Genomic DNA, 17,825 nt, shown 5'->3' with positions numbered 1-17,825 from the left:
ACACATGGACCACGTTTGTTGGACCAAAATCGGATGTGTGCAACAACAGTGAATTTACATGAACATAATATAACGATGTCATAAGGACTATATTGCAGCTATAAATCCTGTCTTTACAGCCGGTCTAATTGCCCAAAGCTATGTCATATCATATAAACCCAGAGCTAGAATTTGTAGCAGGAATATGCTATCATACAGACAGATTATTGCCATATGAATCTAGCCTTTGGTTCTGTACAAAGTTTATAGCAATATTGTGCTGTGCATTAAAATTTCACCCTAACCAAGGAAACCCCTTTCATTTGTCCAATTATGCTGCATTGACCTATTGATACTGGATGGATTGGCTTTATCTATTCCCAAAAGCCTTAGAACTTGCATTCTAGTTGCAAACTGCAGATTATAATATAAAAGGGTCTCTACTAACACAGGTTCCTAGAATAAATGTAAAATAGAATCAAAGGCAGGCATGTGTCTGCTTGTAATCTACTCTTCTTATAGCATACCACCTTTTATAATTAACATTAACACATACCACTTCTTATGATCAATATATGCTCAGTACATAGTAGCAATTTTGTCCTGTACAAATGGGTGTTGGATAGGACCACATTCTCTTGTTTCTATACATCTATACTGTATCTGTGCAGAAGGCTTAGTGGGGAATGGCATAGTGCTTGGTAAAACCGACAGCTTGGCACCAAATCTCCACTGTGCAATTAGTGTTCTGGCAAGGAATGGAGAATGAAAAGAAATCTACATCAAAATCTAGCATGATAAACCAGGGACCCTTACTCTTAGATCCAGGCGACCAGACTGTGGTAATCTTCTTATATTTGTTAACAACGGGCTCCTTTCTTCTAAAATCCTCTTTCAAAATATGCTAATGAGCCAGAAGGGCTCTTGGGGGGGCATTACCAGAGACCTTCTGTGCCACAGCTTACAATGTGCAGGAGCACTTCCCCTCCCCTCTGAGACTGAGACAGTGTAATAGCTTTTAAAGCCAGAGTACGGAGGTGCTCTGGTAATGCCCCCAGAACTTCTGGCACTTCATTAGCATAATTTTAAAGTTGATTTTCAGAAAGAAGGAAGTAATGGATAACAAACATAAGAAGATTAACACAGTCACAGTGTCTGGAACTATGAGTAAGTTAAGTGTTCCTGGTTAATCTTGCTGGACTTTGATTGTAGATTTCTTTTAAGTGGGGCACTTTCTGGAGAGGTTGTGTGGAGTCCATAGCCACTGATTTTGGATGACAGGAACCAGGATGGCTAAAACAGTCTAAAGGTCCATGGAGTACTGCTTCCTAGATGGCACTTGGGCCTCTGAAGTGGTACGAGAGAAGGAGATTGAGTGCAGGCATGGCTGGAAGGCTTTGCCAGACTTCTCCATGAGCAAGATCCACAAAAGCAGCCTCCAGGTCCATCCACACAGGACACAAACCCAGCATCAAGTTCCAGGTTTGATGTCCTGGAGGAACAGATGCCCAACATGTAGGAAGAGAGAGCTGGATGAATATACAGCAGGACTGATCCATGCAGACCATGTGGCAAAGGGGGACGCAGAGCCGACTTCAGCTGATGTTATGAGAGCCCTGCAGTAGAACACTACTGACCTACTTACTGACCAGGTGGGAGGCTTACAGGAGGATATGCTGCTCGCTCTTGAGAAATGATGTTCAGAACATTACTGGCGGAGGAGGCGATTCCCCCTCTGGATCCAGAAGTGCAAGATCATTCGTAAGCAGTGTCAGTGAAGTGACAATTTGACGCCTTAGAGCACTGGCAGTAAAATATTCTATGATGTATCCAATGAGGCTAAAAGTAGTGGTTTTGGAGTGGATATATGTGAATGAACAGCGACTATGTTAGCCTTCAGCAGCAGAACGTAGATGTCAACCATCTCCTGAGCACTTTCTATAAAAAACTGGTCCATGGCCTATAATGGTTCTGTGTCTCTGGACTGGTGACTTGTTCTCCTGTCAAAACAGTGTACTATTCAACTCTGGAACTCTTGATTTGAACTAAATTTCTTTCTTGTTGTAGTTAAAGCTACAAGGAACCAAAATGCTAGATACCAGCCCTGACCCTCTTTTGAGGGGAAGTTTAAGGGAGGGGAGGTATCACGTCTTCTGGTCTGTCCATGGATGTTATGTATCTGATCATGAACCATGCGGCTTGGTTCTGGTACTGTATGTATGCAGCAAGCTTTAACCTGGTATTGTGTTCTGGCATATTTATATATTGATATTTGTTCTAGAAACTATGTATGTAGTCATTCTGGTTCTAGTACCATATGTATCATATTTATGCAGGAAGTTTCTGTTGCCTTATCCTTGCTGATTCTTTTAAAACTTTAGACAGGAAAGTGATAACAATTTTCATACGGCCCAGGAACTGGTGGCCTGAATCTGTCTCTAAGCATTAAAATCAATCATATATATGAATATATGAAAAATGAACAATACATTCTCTATCATTTTATAAGTAGAAGACCCAGGTTTTTTCCTTAAAAACAATCATTATCTGGTCCTTTACAACCAAGTTCATATGGATTGTGCCACATTATTCCCATCCATACATCCACCTGCCTGCCATAACCCAGAAAGAGTTCCTCTAAACATTGCTACCACATCTTTTTGGACCAGGATAATAGTAAGGTAGTGTAGTGTGCGTTGGTGGCAAGTTATTTAAGGTCTGTAGATCAATGCATCCCTATTTGGAACTTTCTCTCCAGTACTAAAGAGAGGTCTATTGACATTTGAAACTTGTTCCGGATAAAAAATATGTAAACAAAAATAATTTCTGAATGACATGTGTTCACGTAAGCTCACATCTAATTCAGACATTTTCTCCTTATATTTTAGGAGTGTGTGGGTGGCTTACACTAGTTCACCGCCAAAGTTTGTTAAAGGTCACTATTGGTCAATAGGCAATTCTAGATTGTGCCTGTGATACCATTTGTGTCTACCATTTGTGTCTAAAATATTTGCTTTACCAGTGACAGGTAAATCAATGATGGGACACATTTTCTGTGGAAGGATTGTTTTTTGCAACAATGTAGGATTGGAATATGGCTGTATGGTTCAGGATTTTCGCACAAGCTTCACTTTTACAGGCTGAAGGGGGAGCGTCACCTCAGATGCCTGTGATTTAGGCTCTTTAGTGCTTAGATCCATTTGATCTCATATTAAAAATGAGAATCCAATTTTTTTAAAGGATATTTACCATAAAAAATCCAGCATGATAAACCAGGGACACTTACTCATAGATCAAGGCACAGTGACTGTGGTAATCTTCTTACATTTGTTATCCATGGCCTCCTGCCTTATAAAAACGTTTAAAATTATGCTAACGAGCTAGAAGGGCTCTGGGGGCATTACCAGAGCCACTCCATGCTGTATCTTCACAGGCTGTTTTCCCCTATTTGCTCAGCACTTTACCCTTCACTGTGTGCTGAAACTTCATCTGCTGCAGTGAGATTACATCAGGCAGAGGGAGGGGGAAGTGCTTAGGTAGAAGTGGGTAGGGGGAGACAGTGTAACAACCTGTGATGCTACAGCACAGAGGGGCTCTAGTAATGCCCCCATAGCCCTTGTGGCTCATTTTAATAATTTTAATAGATTTTTGAAGGAAGGCTAATAAGAATAACAAATATAACATGATTACAGTCACGGTGCCTGTATCTATAAGTAAGTGTCCCTGGTTTATCATGCTGTTTTTCAATGTTAGATTTTCTTTAATGATCCAGTTCATTGCTAATTTAACTGCCTGCATCTCTGCAGCTCACATTGCATGTAGATCACAGATAACCACAAAGCCAGGGGCAATTTAAAAAATGAGATCCTTATCTTATAATATGATACCGAAATTATGCTCAAGATATGGACATATAGAAATCTATGACATCACTTTATTGCATTGTTATTGTATCATTGGATGTACTTCATTTTTTACACATGACTTTTCTATTTTGTGTATAGCCTGGAACAGTGGGAACAGGATAGCATATTCTACTCATTTCTAGCTTTAGGCTAGAGTCACATATCGTCTTTTGTGGCAGTTTTTTGTAACATATTGGGGGAGATTTATTAATCTGTCTCCGCCAGAATTCTGTCATCCTTTGCACTAAAAGAAGTGTCTGCACCACATTTATAAAGGGTTTGAAACAGTTTTCTGGCTCTCTTACGACTAGTTCAACAAAAGGGGTGTGGCCAGTGAAAAAGGGTGTAACCTTTCTCCATAAAGGTCAGTGCACCAAAAATACTCCTGACACGACAGAATTTTGTCATAACTTTCTGGCGTTAAGTAAGCCAACTAGTGGGAGGTGCAGAGTATGACTAGACAGTTTTACACTGCACCAGATTTATTATCCAGCATCAGACACTTATATGAATCTGGTGCAGAATAAGACTGTCTAGTCTAACTCTGCACTGTCTAACCTTAGGACACTTTTCATGAATCGTCTTTTGTGACCGGACCAGATGGTTGGGTTTGGTAGCCTGGGTGACACCCTCTGGCTAATCATAGCCATGGTAAGTTGCTAGGGAGTCAATTTGCTGGTTTGGGTTTGACCATTGGGTCCGCTCCACTCCTGGGATTGGCTGTAAAAACTGCCAGAGATTGAGAAAACAATTGGGATTTAAAATGTACGTAACATTTTACTCATCTACCCAAGGACTGAATCCAACACCTGGTTTATTGCTCACTGCATGGACACAATTCACACTCCACGGCAGACTGAAGAATATCTATGTAACATCTCTTAAATGTTGTGCTCTTTTGTCTATGTAATACATTGGTAAACTGCCTGATAAAGGGATCTCTTTGCTCTAAGAGCTTTCTTCTGGTTAGGCAGTAAGGTATCTCTCCTGAATACTTTTATGTCTTTATTTAAAGTCAGTCAGATAGAAATCTTATGTACCGTAGGTTATAAATAGACAGCACCCACCTCTGCAGATCTAAAAGATGAAATAAAGCCAGCATCATTCTTCTAGGTCTGCACCAGGAATGTCAGATGCAAAAAAACCTAGAATTTTGAAGTGTCAAAAGTAAAATAGATTTCAGATGGTCTGAATTCTCAGACACTGCATTATAGGCAAATACCCGGAATGTTCTTGTCTAATGTACAGAGTTTGCGCAAGACAAGGGATAGCAAACTGATCAGTGAGGATGTGACTGAGCACGTGTCTTGCGGCTCCATTAAATACTGGTGGAGCACCAGAAATTGCCTAAAAACAATGCTCTGCAACTCACATATTAGAGCGCTGTGCTTGGCATTGTCGACACTACCATAAAATTGAATGGAGCAGCAGGACAAGGTCTCCACCTGCTTACTCCATCAGTTAGTGAGAACAGGACCTTCGTTCTAGTTACTGCAGAGGGTCTGTTTTCGTGATCCCAGGAGTCAGACCCCAACCTGTACCCAGTGGGGTCAGCAGACATGCATTTAAAATGTATTTATGGCATATCATGTTGATATGTCAGATATACTGTCTAAGAGAACACACTTTCAGCTCTTTTGCAAGACTAATGTACTAATAAGTAGTGTGACCGGAGCTCTTTGAACTTGTATTTGACTTTAATGTCATAATAAGCATGCCTCAATGTCCTGAATTGAGACTTTAACTTGGATGCTGAAAGCTGTGTAATAAGCAGACAAAATCTATGCAAATAAGTAAACCTTTGTAACCCAGCGCAAAGCTGAGAGAAGAAAGGAGTCTGTGCACTTGATATTGTTTGTGAAGGAGATGCTGAGAGCTCTACCTGCACTTTGATGGTACATACTCAAAGCTCCCAACCGTCTCGGATTCAGCGGGACAGTCCTGGCTCTCAACCCCTGTCCCGCCACCTGACCCCTGAGGAAGTCGTCCGGGTGACGACGAAACGCGTGGGGAATTTTCACCTCACCTCCTGCCTTACCCCCGCCTGCTCACCAGCCGTGCAGTAGCTATCTATATATCCTTGCTGTTATGACTTAGGAATATCTTGCAGTAAACATACATTTTGTTGGATAGTTCATCCTTGACTAGTGTCATAGCACACCGTTGAAGCACTTGCACTTTGTGATTTTTGGTCATTGTATAGGAGATAATACTTTGCACTTATACACTCACCGGCCACTTTATTAGGTACACCATGCTAGTAATGGGTTGGACCCCCTTTTGCCTTCAGAACTGCCTCAATTCTTCGTGGCATAGATTCAACAAGGTGCTGGAAGCATTCCTCAGATTATGGTCCATATTGACATGATAGCATCACACAGTTGCCGCAGATTTGTCGGCTGCACATCCATGATGCGAATCTCCCGTTCCACCACATCCCAAAGATGCTCTATTGGATTGAGATCTGGTGACTGTGGAGGCCATTTGAGTACAGTGAACTTATTGTCATGTTCAAGAAACCAGTCTGAGATGATTCCAGCTTTATGACATGGCGCATTATCCTGCTGAAAGTAGCCATCAGATGTTGGGTACATTGTGGTCATAAAGGGATGGACATGGTCAGCAACAATACTCAGGTAGGCTGTAGTGTGGCAACGATGCTCAATTGGTACCAAGGGGCCCAAAGAGTGCCAAGAAAATATTCCCCACACCATGACACCGCCACCACCAGCCTGAACCGTTGATACAAGGCAGGATGGATCCATGCTTTCATGTTGTTGACGCCAAATTCTGACCCTACCATCCGAATGTTGCAGCAGAAATCGAGACTCATCAGACCAGGCAGCGTTTTTCCAATCTTCTACTGTCCAATTTCGATGAGCTTGTGAAAATTGTAGCCTCAGTTTCGTGTTCTTAGCTGAAAGGAGTGGCACCCGGTGTGGTCTTCTGCTGTTGTAGCTCATCTGCCTCAAAGTTCGACGTACTGTGCATTCAGAGATGCTCTTCTGCCTACCTTGGTTGTAACAGGTGGCGATTTGAGTCACTGTTGCCTTTCTATCAGCTCGAACCAGTCTGCCCATTCTCCTCTGACCTCTGGCATCAACAAGGCATTTCCGCCCACAGAACTGCCGCTCACTGGATGTTTTTTCTTTTTCGGACCATTCTCTGTAAACCCTAGAGATGGTTGTGCGTGAAAATCCCAATACTCAGACCAGCCCTTCTGGCACCAACAACCATGCCACGTTCAAAGGCACTCAAATTACCTTTCTTCCCCATACTGATGCTCGGTTTGAACTGCAGGAGATTGTCTTGACCATGTCTACATGCCTAAATGCACTGAGTTGCCGCCATGTGATTGGCTGATTAGAAATTAAGTGTTAACGAGCAGTTGGACAGGTGTACCTAATAAAGTGGCCGGTGAGTGTAATTACTTGGTTGCTGCTTGAGTCTTTTATCCTGCAGTCTGTGTTTGGGCAATCGTCATATGGGTATTTAACCATATACTTTCATCACATTTGGAGATTGGCTTTTAGACACTACAGTGTCGGAGAGAGGAGGTATACGGGTAACCCCCACCTGGGTCCCGGTTTGTCTTCCTTGTATATTTGTGTTTTAGATGCTTTTAGATGTATATGGAGTTTGTGATGTTTGTCTTCCTATTTCAATAAAGATTTCTGTATATAGTCTCAGATTTATATTTGTTTGGCCATTTGTTGTGCATTGCTTTAGCTTTGCTTGTCCAATCTTAGGCGGTTGGAAGATTGTGCAGGGCTGCCCCATGTTGTCCTGCCTCCTCCTGGTCCCGTATACTAGAGCAGCCAAGACATTGGGACAGGAGGAAGCTGGACCGGCTACCTGCTACCACCTCATCTCTTCAGCAGACATGTGACGAGGTAGCTCCTCACCTAGGTTGGCCCCGTCCCCTCCACTGAGTCTATCTTACCTGGCTCCTTATTTCTAATCCACACAACTCAGAGCCTGGCAGAAGAGGAAGCAGGACTGCTGCTAGGGGAAGAGGGAAACAGATTTTTTTTGTTTAATACCAGCAACATGAGAAGGAGAGGGACCACAGTATAAGGAGGATGGAGGATAATAGGCCACAATATGAGATGGATGGATGGATGGATGACAAGGGGGCACAATATTAGCAGGATGGAGGATAGGAGGCCACAATATGAGGAGGATGGAGGACAAGAGATAAAGATTATTTTGAGGTGCAATGCAAACTGTTAGTATCCAAAGAGACTTCTCAGAATGGAATTGACACTGAAAAACGACTGCTGCAGATTTGAGAGAGGAGAAATCCAAGTACTACTTGACGATTATTGCAACTAAGCGAAGGATGAAAAATAAGAAATAATTTGAAAAATAAAAGAAAGGGATGGATCATTTATGGGTGCCAAGCTTAATTGTGTAGGGGGCTATGATACAGATTGCATACCAGAGGGAAAACAAATCAAACAACTGTCATACAACTTTAAAAGCTCGTCTCTAGGAAGCAAAATATTTGAACACCCCCCTATTTGTCAGAACTCAGTCTTGTGCCATGAAAAATAGGATTGCTTGATCTTGAGCTTTCATTACCCATGGGCCAATATGACATTCCCTCTCAATTCACTTTTAATTTGCTGTAAAAGAAACATAATGCAATGTTGGAAATCTAATACTGATTACCAAGCAAAATGAGCAACACCAAATTCCAACCCAAAAACGGAAAAAACTATGCTCGCTACATGTTAATGCTGAAAGAAATAGACAAACCTAGGCACATGACAGTATTATTTGTATGTTTTTAACATGTAAATAGGCAATAGAATCCATTCTTCTTTTTGCTACTAACATCTTAGCTTTTGAGAAAACATCTTTTCATTTATCAATTATGCAAATGAGCTTCAAGGGCGCCTGGCTAAGTCACAGAAGCTCCTTGTGGCTCAGTCATCTGCTAATTCTTCACGCCTCCATTCGGCATTTTTACCCTCCTCCTCCCTTACCAGCCAGAGACTCAAGGAGTAATCAATTAGCAAATGATGGAGCCAGAAAGGGCTTCTGTGACAAGCCAGGAGCCCCTGAGGCTCACTTTCATAATTTTGAAAGACAAATTTCTCAAAGCGAAGCTATTAGAAGAACAGATCCTGTTTCAGGAGGCACACCCCAGCATGTAGGTGCGCTTGGTTTAGAAGCTCTCTATTCATTTGGTAGATTTGTTTTCTTTGCTTGCATCTCTAATGATACCTGGATCCTCTTCAGGTCTCATCTCTTTTCCCTCTCTTGGCTCTCAGCCACCCATTGTAACAGGGGTGACCTGCTGAAACCAGCTGCTGAGACAGGAGTGGGATTGGAGAGTGTTGAAACGGGAGAACACCAGGGAAATTGTCAAGTGAGTATATATTTAATTATATATTTGTGTTCTTATCCTAGTGCAAGTGTAGATTTTCCACAGTGTGAGCTATTGGTAAGTGACTGGTTTTGTTACTAGAGATAACTGGGGTTTTAAAAATTTCTGATAATGGCATGTCACAAGTTTTGATTAGTAAGGTTCCGGGTCCAAAAACTTTTATCAATGGAATACAGATGTAGAAGTACTCAACTAAAGGTAAGTTCATGCTTGCCCCAGGGCTTTCCGTTACACAATCAGTTTTAGGAGACCATAACAGAAACTGAAAACGAAAGGTCTTCTATTTACCTTCCATTCCTCAGTTACCTTAGTGTAGGGAACTGCCTTCTATTATGCATCCATTATTAATAGCAAAAAAAAAAAGGTTGATATTAAATAAAAAGTTTTTTTTTACTTTTTAACTGAGATCAAATAACCCTTCCTCAGAGACTCTAGCTGAATGGTGTTCAAATCTAGAAATAGTCTACACACAATTTTTCTTTTGTCTCTCTGAAGATGTTCTAGGATGGCGCAGCAAGGGATTAAGGTGTGTGTATTAAAATATATTGTTTCAACCTGTATGGGAACCTGATGGACAAGCCAAACTATTGCACTATAGTGTAACTATTTGGCCATAAAATAACCAAAAAGGAAGCATTGACCAGCTGTAACGACAACATTCTAATGGAAATGAATGAAAAGCCATACATAAACATCCATCTGAATATCTGATGCATTACATGTTTGTTACTAGTGTTTGATTAACCTGGCAGCCAAGATGAAGTCATGGGGTGAAGGTGCATGTTACTGAAATGTATTCAACAAGAGCCAGCTGGCCTGGGGCATGAGGTCATGCTCTCAGAAGTATTGACAAATGTACTTGGCCAACTTCTCTGAAATGACACTCAAGAAATGTACGTACATGCACTTTGGTGACAAAAGTTTAGGAAAACAGTCCTGCCCAAAGCAAAAATAAAGAGGTAACTAGTCTTCCAAGGCAGTCAGCACTTATAAATTTACTATATCCGTGAAAAATAAGAAACATTTGAGAGAACAACTTGATAATCTTGTTAAATTCTATTTTGTTACAAATACCCCACCCAAAAACGATGGTTGACATCCTGCCCCCCGCCCACATACTGTGGTTGACATCCTGCCCCTCGTTCACACATGTTATGACATTATGCCCACTCAGTGTGGTTGACATCCTGCTCCCTGCTCACGCACTGTGGCTAACACCCTGTCCTTTGCCCACACACCCACACACTGAGGCTGACATCCTGCCCCGTGCCTACACATTGTGGTTGACATCCTGCCCCCTATTCACACACTGTAGCTGACACCTTTCCCCCTGCCCACACACTTTAGTTGATATTCTGCCCCCACACTGTGGTTGATATTCTGCCCCCTGCCCACACACTGTGGTTGATATTCTGCCCCCTGCCCACACACTGTGGTTGATATCCTGCCCCTCCCCCATGCTCACCCACTGTGGTTACCATCCTGTCCTCTGCCCACACACTGTGGTTGACATCCTGCCCCCTGCCCTTACACTGTGGTTGACACATACACAGACATTCCAATTCTGTATTTTCTGTATTCCTGGTTTAATTTTTACTATTTACATTTATTGGTTAAAAAACTTTAATCTTCAAGCTGAAAATATGTGATGATAGTGGACCCAGACAACTTGTCAGTGATACTTGTCTCGAGATATGCTCACTTAACATGCACATTGTTGTAACAGACAAGAGATAGAGAAAGAATTTCAAGTAAATATGACGCCACATGTCTACAAAGCAGTTCTGTAGCCTGAGCACTTGTACTTGATTTTTGTCAGCATACCTGAATACACTTCAATATAGAAATACATAACGCAACATCACTAATCATCCCAAGGCCTTTGTAAAACATATAGGAAGACTTAAAAGACATTTGTTAAGACTGACATTTCTAACAACAGTCTTAAAATTCCCCCACCAGTGCTCTGGCGCCCCTATATCCCCTAATAGGATCTGGCCTCTTAGTAGATACCTGTACAATCTCCACCAGGATGGACTAAAGACCAGGACTGGACTATTTATAGATTTCTGCTATAATCTTCAATGTTTTTGAGATTATAGTAAATGGGGTGGGCGAAGGTGTTCCCACCAATGTTTATTTTTTCCTCTAACATTGGAAAATGCAAACTTGAAGTTATATTCCTTTTTTTTTTTTTTTTTTTTTTTACTACACCATAGCAACAATTACAGGTTGGATTTGGATGTGGTGCTCAATACGTGAAGAGTGATCAGTGTTGGATTTTTTAAAAAGTAAAAAATATGGTACAGTTGCATGCACCACCCTGTGTTGTGAAAAGTACTTAGCTCCAGCTGCACTTAGGGTCCTTCATCTGTGTTTGGAATGCTGATATTAAAAATTTCAACATGATCACTGCTTGAGTCAAACTTAGAGCCCGTCCAAGTCAAACCAGTAATTGTCACCTAGATTTAGGAAATGTTCTTCTTCCCACTAGTTATGGTGAAGCTCAAGGAGTAACAGAAATATTTCAACAACCAAAAAAAGTGTTGAATTTAATATAATGAAGGTAAGAGAATCCATATATTATTAAAGGTCACCACTCATGGTGGTAGCTCTGCCAAACAGTCAAACTAGCCCGCCTCCCTTGTTCCTTCACTTCACAGAGCACCAGTGAGCTTGGCACCAGCCATGTGTGTCCCTGGCTGGCTTCACCATGCATTCAGCAGGAGCACATATCACTTGCCGGCCATGCTTGTGCACATCGTGGCTAAGCATCGGACCTGCTATCTAATGAGAGGTGCACATGACCTTGGCACCAGAAAAGGATTACAGCATCGAGGAGGGGGCCGCATTAGAAGTGTGAAGGGATGAGAGAAGGCAGGGTAGCTTTAATGTATGGCAGAGCTCCTCCATCTCCTTGTCTTTAAGGGCTTTTTTTTATCTGCTTTTTATAAAAATGGTGGCAGCAAAACACTAATAAAGGTACTGTTTTTGGTTTGTGGGGAGTATGGGAGGTGACAGGTTCTCTTTAATTAGGCAAAACTCAACTATTGGTGCACTGTAATTTTCTCTTCTATTACATACTCCCATTTTAGAAAATTCTAACAGATCCACAAGATACATTTTCTCTATCCAATAAATTACCTACAAAGTAAAAACTGTCTTTCATTTAAACCACAATAAAATATACTATGTAAAAATCATTATACATGGCACATATAGTGTATTTTTATGGTTGTTTAATTAACCCCTTATCACCGACAATCGTTTTCAGCTCAATGACCAGACTCGATTTTTCAAATCTGACATGTATCATGATAATTGGTTATAACTTCGGAACGCTTTAACATATCCCGGTGATTTTGAGAATGTTTTCTCGTGACATACTGTACTTCATGTTAGTTCTAAATTTAAGTGATAAGTTTTACATTTCGTTCTGAAAAAAAGTGAAAATCTGGCAAACGTTTCTAAAAATTCTTCATTTTTCCTAGTTTAAAATGTTCTGCTTTCCAGACAGGAAATAAAACTACCCAAAAAGCTTGATAATTAACATTTACGGAATGTCTTCTTTATGTTGGGATGATATTTTATGCGTCCTGTCATTTTTCTACGATGTTATGAGGTACAGAACTTTAGGTGCGATTTTCCTCATTTTCATGAAAATTGCTAAAACTCACATTTTGAGGGACAACTCAGCTTTCAAGTGACTTTGTAAGGCCTATACAATAATAAAACCCCATAAATTACCCCAGATGTATAGATAATTCATTTTGGGGGTCTATAGCTTATTCATGAGATTTTATTAACTATTTCAAGGGTGACACAGACAAAATCATCAATTTTTATTTTGGATTTTTAGCATTTTTTTCCCCCCGCTCACGGTAACATAAAAATAATATTTTATCTTTATTCTCTGGTTCACTACGATTGCGGTGATACCTCATTTATATCGTTTTTCTTATCTTTGCTCAATTTTACTGAGCAAAACCAATATTGGAGAAAATCGCATTGTTTTTACTATTGACAACTTTTCAGAGCCTTAACTTTTGTATTTTTCTGTTGTCAGTTCTGGTTGAGGGCTTATTTTTTGCAAAAAGAGTTGTTCTATTCAGTCATATCATATTAGGGAATGTAGCTTTTTTTGATCACTTTTTAGAACATTTAGAAATTTTTGTGATGGTGTTTGATGAAAAATTGTATATTACGGGAAGTTTTTCGTAGTTTTTTTTTTCCTCGTTCACCGAGCGGGTTCAATATTGATTTAGATTTATTGTACAGATTAATACGGACGCGGTGATACTTTCATACATTTTCCACCTTTTGGCTTGAACAAGCGATCATCCGATCGCTTGATCAAGCCTCTACACTGCAATACACGTGTATTGCAGTGTATAGTGTAAGTAACTGAGCATGCTGGGCATGCTCAGTTACATACAGCTGGGTCCTGCCAGGAGGACCCGGGGGCAGCGGCAGGAGGGATCGGATCCCCGGTAAGCACACCGGGGGGGGGGGGTCCGATCCACGTGGGACACACTTGCACGCCGCGGTCATATGTTTTTTTTGATCACCCCGTGTTTGCCGGTGCTGGTTCGGCTCCGATCCAGAGCCGAGCCAGTATCATCTCAGCGGCAGATATATCCACCGCTGAGTTCTAAGTCACCGTGCTCAGCGGCGGATATATCCGCTGCAGAGTGGGAAGGGGTTAATAGCTATCTCTGTTATGACCCAGCTTGTTGACTATTCTACTCTGGTTGTGTTGCTTGTCTTGTTACGTGTTCGCACATTGGTGTAGGGAGGGACTGTTGCCCAATTACTGGCCACTGATTAGGGTGAAGTCAGAGCCTTTTAAGGGGGCTTGAGTTTTGTACTTACTGTCCTTTTTGTCTTCCCTTCACCTAGTCCCTTCATTACAGTAAAGTTATGAAATACGGGCTGTGTGCCGTGGTTAATAAAGTATGCATTTTGGAGTGAGAGCACCACCAAATTTGTGTATGAATCTAATGATTCGCTTGAAGAATTTAAAATACATGGATACTATCTTTCATGAACAGTGAAATATTTGCCCACATATTGTACATGGTACTAGAGCTCATATTCATTCACTCCAATAGAGCTACATTCCATATTCCAGACAGATTCCATAGGCTTATAATAATAATCTTTATTTATATAGCGCCATCAAATTCCATTTACATATGTGCCAATGCTTTCTCTATTCAATCTTTACTACATTCTATGGCTTAAAATAAAACTATTATGTAACTCGGGGTATATTTGAAAAATGTTGCAAATGTCACAGCTGATCAAAAATACATTTCTACATAGAGAAATTGAAATCAGTCACCTGAACGAAAAGTGGGGATTAAAGTTAAATTTTTTTTTTCTTTTAAGTGCTGAAGTGTTTTCCTAGTGGGAACACTGAACCTATTCTTCACAGTCAAGGTAATGCATGCAGACTGACTCTGTTTTCACCCCCCTTCCTTTCCAGTTTTCTGGCAAAGTACAGTCTCACATGTGACAGATTTGGGAGACCCCCACTGTCCAGAGGAGGGACAGAGGGAACCCAGGGTGTGTCTGTGCTACAATGTTACAGATGATGTCAGTATTTGCATCCTCTGGCTGGAGTTGCAATGCACTCTGACTATCCAGACCTCCCTCCCTTTTCCACTCTTTTTCTCCTCCTCCCTTCTTTCTTTTGCCTTCGTAAATGGATGGGGCTTCTCCTGGATAGGCACAGTTTACAAGGGTCCAAAAGACTGTATCAAGGCTGCTCTAAGTTTCTCCCCCAGCACTCCAGAGTGTGCCTCTCCAGATCTGTCAATCTGCAGCGCTGCAACAGGAGGAGAACAGATTGTTAAACGCCTGGCTGGCTGAAGAAAATCCTGCAAGATCCTTCTCTCTCTCTCTCTGTCTGTGAATCTGTAAATGTCCTACTAACTGATCAAAATAGAGAGAATGTAAAGAAGAATAAAGGTCCATTAAGCTGCTCATTTACTGGATACTGCACCGGTTCTGCTTCTTCCTACATAGGAGACTAATACAAACTTCTCTGCAAACTTTATCCAATGGATTTTCTTTACATGTATGGGATTGTGTCTTGCTTTTTTACATCACTCTGCTGGCTGACTGTGGATTCATTTATTTCTAAAGGTAAGATGTTTAACTTTTTCACTGAAATTGTTGTTTGACTTTAGGTCGATGAATGAACAGTTCACACAATACACTTTAAAGACCCATATTAAATTCTCTGGTTAAGTACCTTGTGTGCTATGCTGGCTCACTTCATAGGTAACCAGACTGTTTAAATTTAACTTGCCATATAGAAAAGGTCAGTCTTGAATTTATTGACTTAGCTGACAATTTTATTTTGTAATTTTAGGTTTATTATATTCTGACCTATTTTTATTCTTTTTAACCACTTGTTAGAGCTTAATCCCTATGTCTTGCTCTATTCAGTGTCTCAGTTATGTGAGGCTAGCCCTTTATGGAGAAGGGAATCATTACTCTGCATATTCTGGATGTAACCATAGGTCCGTAGTGAAGCTGGGACTTCTACTTTGGATATTCTATGCATTTTGTCTATGTGATTTGTAAATTACTACATAGGTGAGTTTGTTTTGACAGGTGTCAATAAACTTGCTCCATGCAGATGGGGCTACAAGTCAAGGCTTTGCTCATTCCCCCCTGGCGGGGAAAGTGTAATAAGAGTATGCAGCTGGGAAAGCTGTAAAATGTTTCTTAGAATACAGGCGAAGGTCAATATTTAACAGCAGTCTTCAGCTTTTTGTGAAGGTGTTGCAGCATACAACCCTCGTTCTGTTTTACAAGGCCCAATATGTTGCCATCAAACAAGAGCAATGTGTTCCTTTAAAGTATGTCAAAGCAAATGTGTCTGGTGCAGAGACTAGTGGCAGAAAATGTGTGGTCCAAATGTCGAAGAGAGAGGAAGATGTGATCCTGAGAACCGCTCACACCGCTGAAACCCATTTAGGCCAATTTATTTCCAAAAACTTATCAAACTCTTATTTATTCCCTGTAGAACACCTGTCTGGGAAGCTAAGTGAATATGGTGTGGTTGTCCCATTCAGCACAGATCATCTAGGACGATATATTTCCCACGTGGTGTCAGCAGCAGGAAGTAGGATGACCTTAAAGCACCCTGGGCAGAGGTTCGCCCGAAGTATTTCTGATACACCAACAACTCAGTCAGATGATAGGTGCTTGTACTTCAATGTCACGGTCTTTGGCAAGCAGCTGCATCTACGATTGAAGCCCAATAGGAAACTGGTTTCTAATGAAGCTACTATTCAGTGGCAAGAGGATTTCCAGGAGATTTCTCATGACTCAATCCATGCTGATTGTGTATATACAGGAGATATCACGGATATGCCGGGAGCTGCTGTGGCCATTAGCAACTGTGATGGACTGGTAGGTCAACTATTCTTACAATATTATCTATACATTGATGTATATGGAAGTAAAAAAGGTGTACAAGTACTTAGAAAAGTAAAATCCAGTCAAAATGAGTTAATGGAAAAACCAAGATCGTCCATACAATGTGCATGTGTCCCTTTATTTTTGTACCATTTTCTGCATGAAGCTTACGTTACCCTTCCTATTATAGAATAGACACATTTTCTATATCTGCGATAGGTAAGACAAAACTAGTACTGATATTTTCTGCTGGCTAACATGGAAATATCATACGAGACAAGGCAACTCTAGGGACATAATATGCTAGCAGCTAACTGAACTTCAACTGCTGTCAGCTCAACTTGTGCCAAAAATACATTGGCTTGTTATTTGTATCTCTGGGAGAGTTATAGGGTCTTACTTGACGTGTCCTATGTATACAACATTCCTAAATTTTGGAGTGCATTTCTGAAAATAGAACATAACTACATCGTGCAACATTCTTCATAGTTGAAGAAGAATGAGCATACAAGAATTTGTATTGTACTTCCACCTGTTTGCCTGGTGGGTATGTCTGAACTTCACATATTGTTCTTGGCAGTGAAGCATCATCATACATACTTAGTCTATAGGAATCTGAGCAGATGTGACAGCACGTAGTCATGTTTCCAAGGTTGTATTCCCTATTTACTTACATGATCAGCAAATTGGAGAACAAATATTTAGCATGCCTTATTTATGTAAATTAGCCATGTGTTTTTGAATAAGTTTTGAAGCTAAGTCTTGACTCATTAAACCAACTTAAACCAAAAAGATAAATTCCACCACACAGTGATCATATGGAATAAAAGAGTCAATGTTTATTGTAAACAATCTTAAAAATTATGACAAACTTCCATAACAACTATATATCATATCAAGTGTCCTACAGAATTTTCACGTGGCATTAGGTGTGCAAAGTTGGTTGCTGAATGAACACTGTGTTTAATACTAAAGGTGGCCATATATAATGGATGGTTCAACAACCGATCGGTGAACAAATGTTCCACCAACACAAATATATACATTGTAGTCTATATACCTATAGTCCGTTGACAGAGATTTTTGATGTCGTTGGATGAAGGAAGATGAAT

The 17,825-nt window shown here is 40.7% G+C and overlaps 1 protein-coding gene and 1 long non-coding RNA gene across 5 annotated transcripts in view; one reads left to right on the top strand and one right to left on the bottom strand.

Annotated features, from left to right (window-relative positions):
• Window positions 1-17,825, bottom strand: part of LOC140106189 (uncharacterized) — a 296,249-nt gene that overhangs the window by 55,864 nt on the left and 222,560 nt on the right. The gene's annotated exons all lie outside the window — the stretch shown is intronic.
• Window positions 14,868-17,825, top strand: part of ADAMTS14 (ADAM metallopeptidase with thrombospondin type 1 motif 14) — a 103,557-nt gene continuing 100,599 nt past the window's right edge. For 3 of the 4 annotated variants that reach the window (XM_072130453.1, XM_072130452.1, XM_072130455.1), the window contains exons 1-2: window positions 14,868-15,429; window positions 16,319-16,707. In XM_072130453.1, the coding sequence (XP_071986554.1) occupies window positions 15,345-15,429; window positions 16,319-16,707 (474 nt within the window). In that variant the 5' untranslated portion in view covers window positions 14,868-15,344. Of the gene's footprint in view, window positions 15,430-16,318; window positions 16,708-17,825 lie in introns of those variants that run through there. The other variant, XM_072130454.1, reaches the window with a different exon arrangement.

The sequence above is a fragment of the Engystomops pustulosus genome, chromosome 11 (assembly GCF_040894005.1).
Source record: "Engystomops pustulosus chromosome 11, aEngPut4.maternal, whole genome shotgun sequence".
Classification (NCBI taxonomy): Eukaryota; Metazoa; Chordata; class Amphibia; order Anura; family Leptodactylidae; genus Engystomops; species Engystomops pustulosus.
The sequence above is the reverse complement of the archived record's forward strand: the minus strand, read 5'-3'. Positions and strand labels throughout refer to the sequence as shown.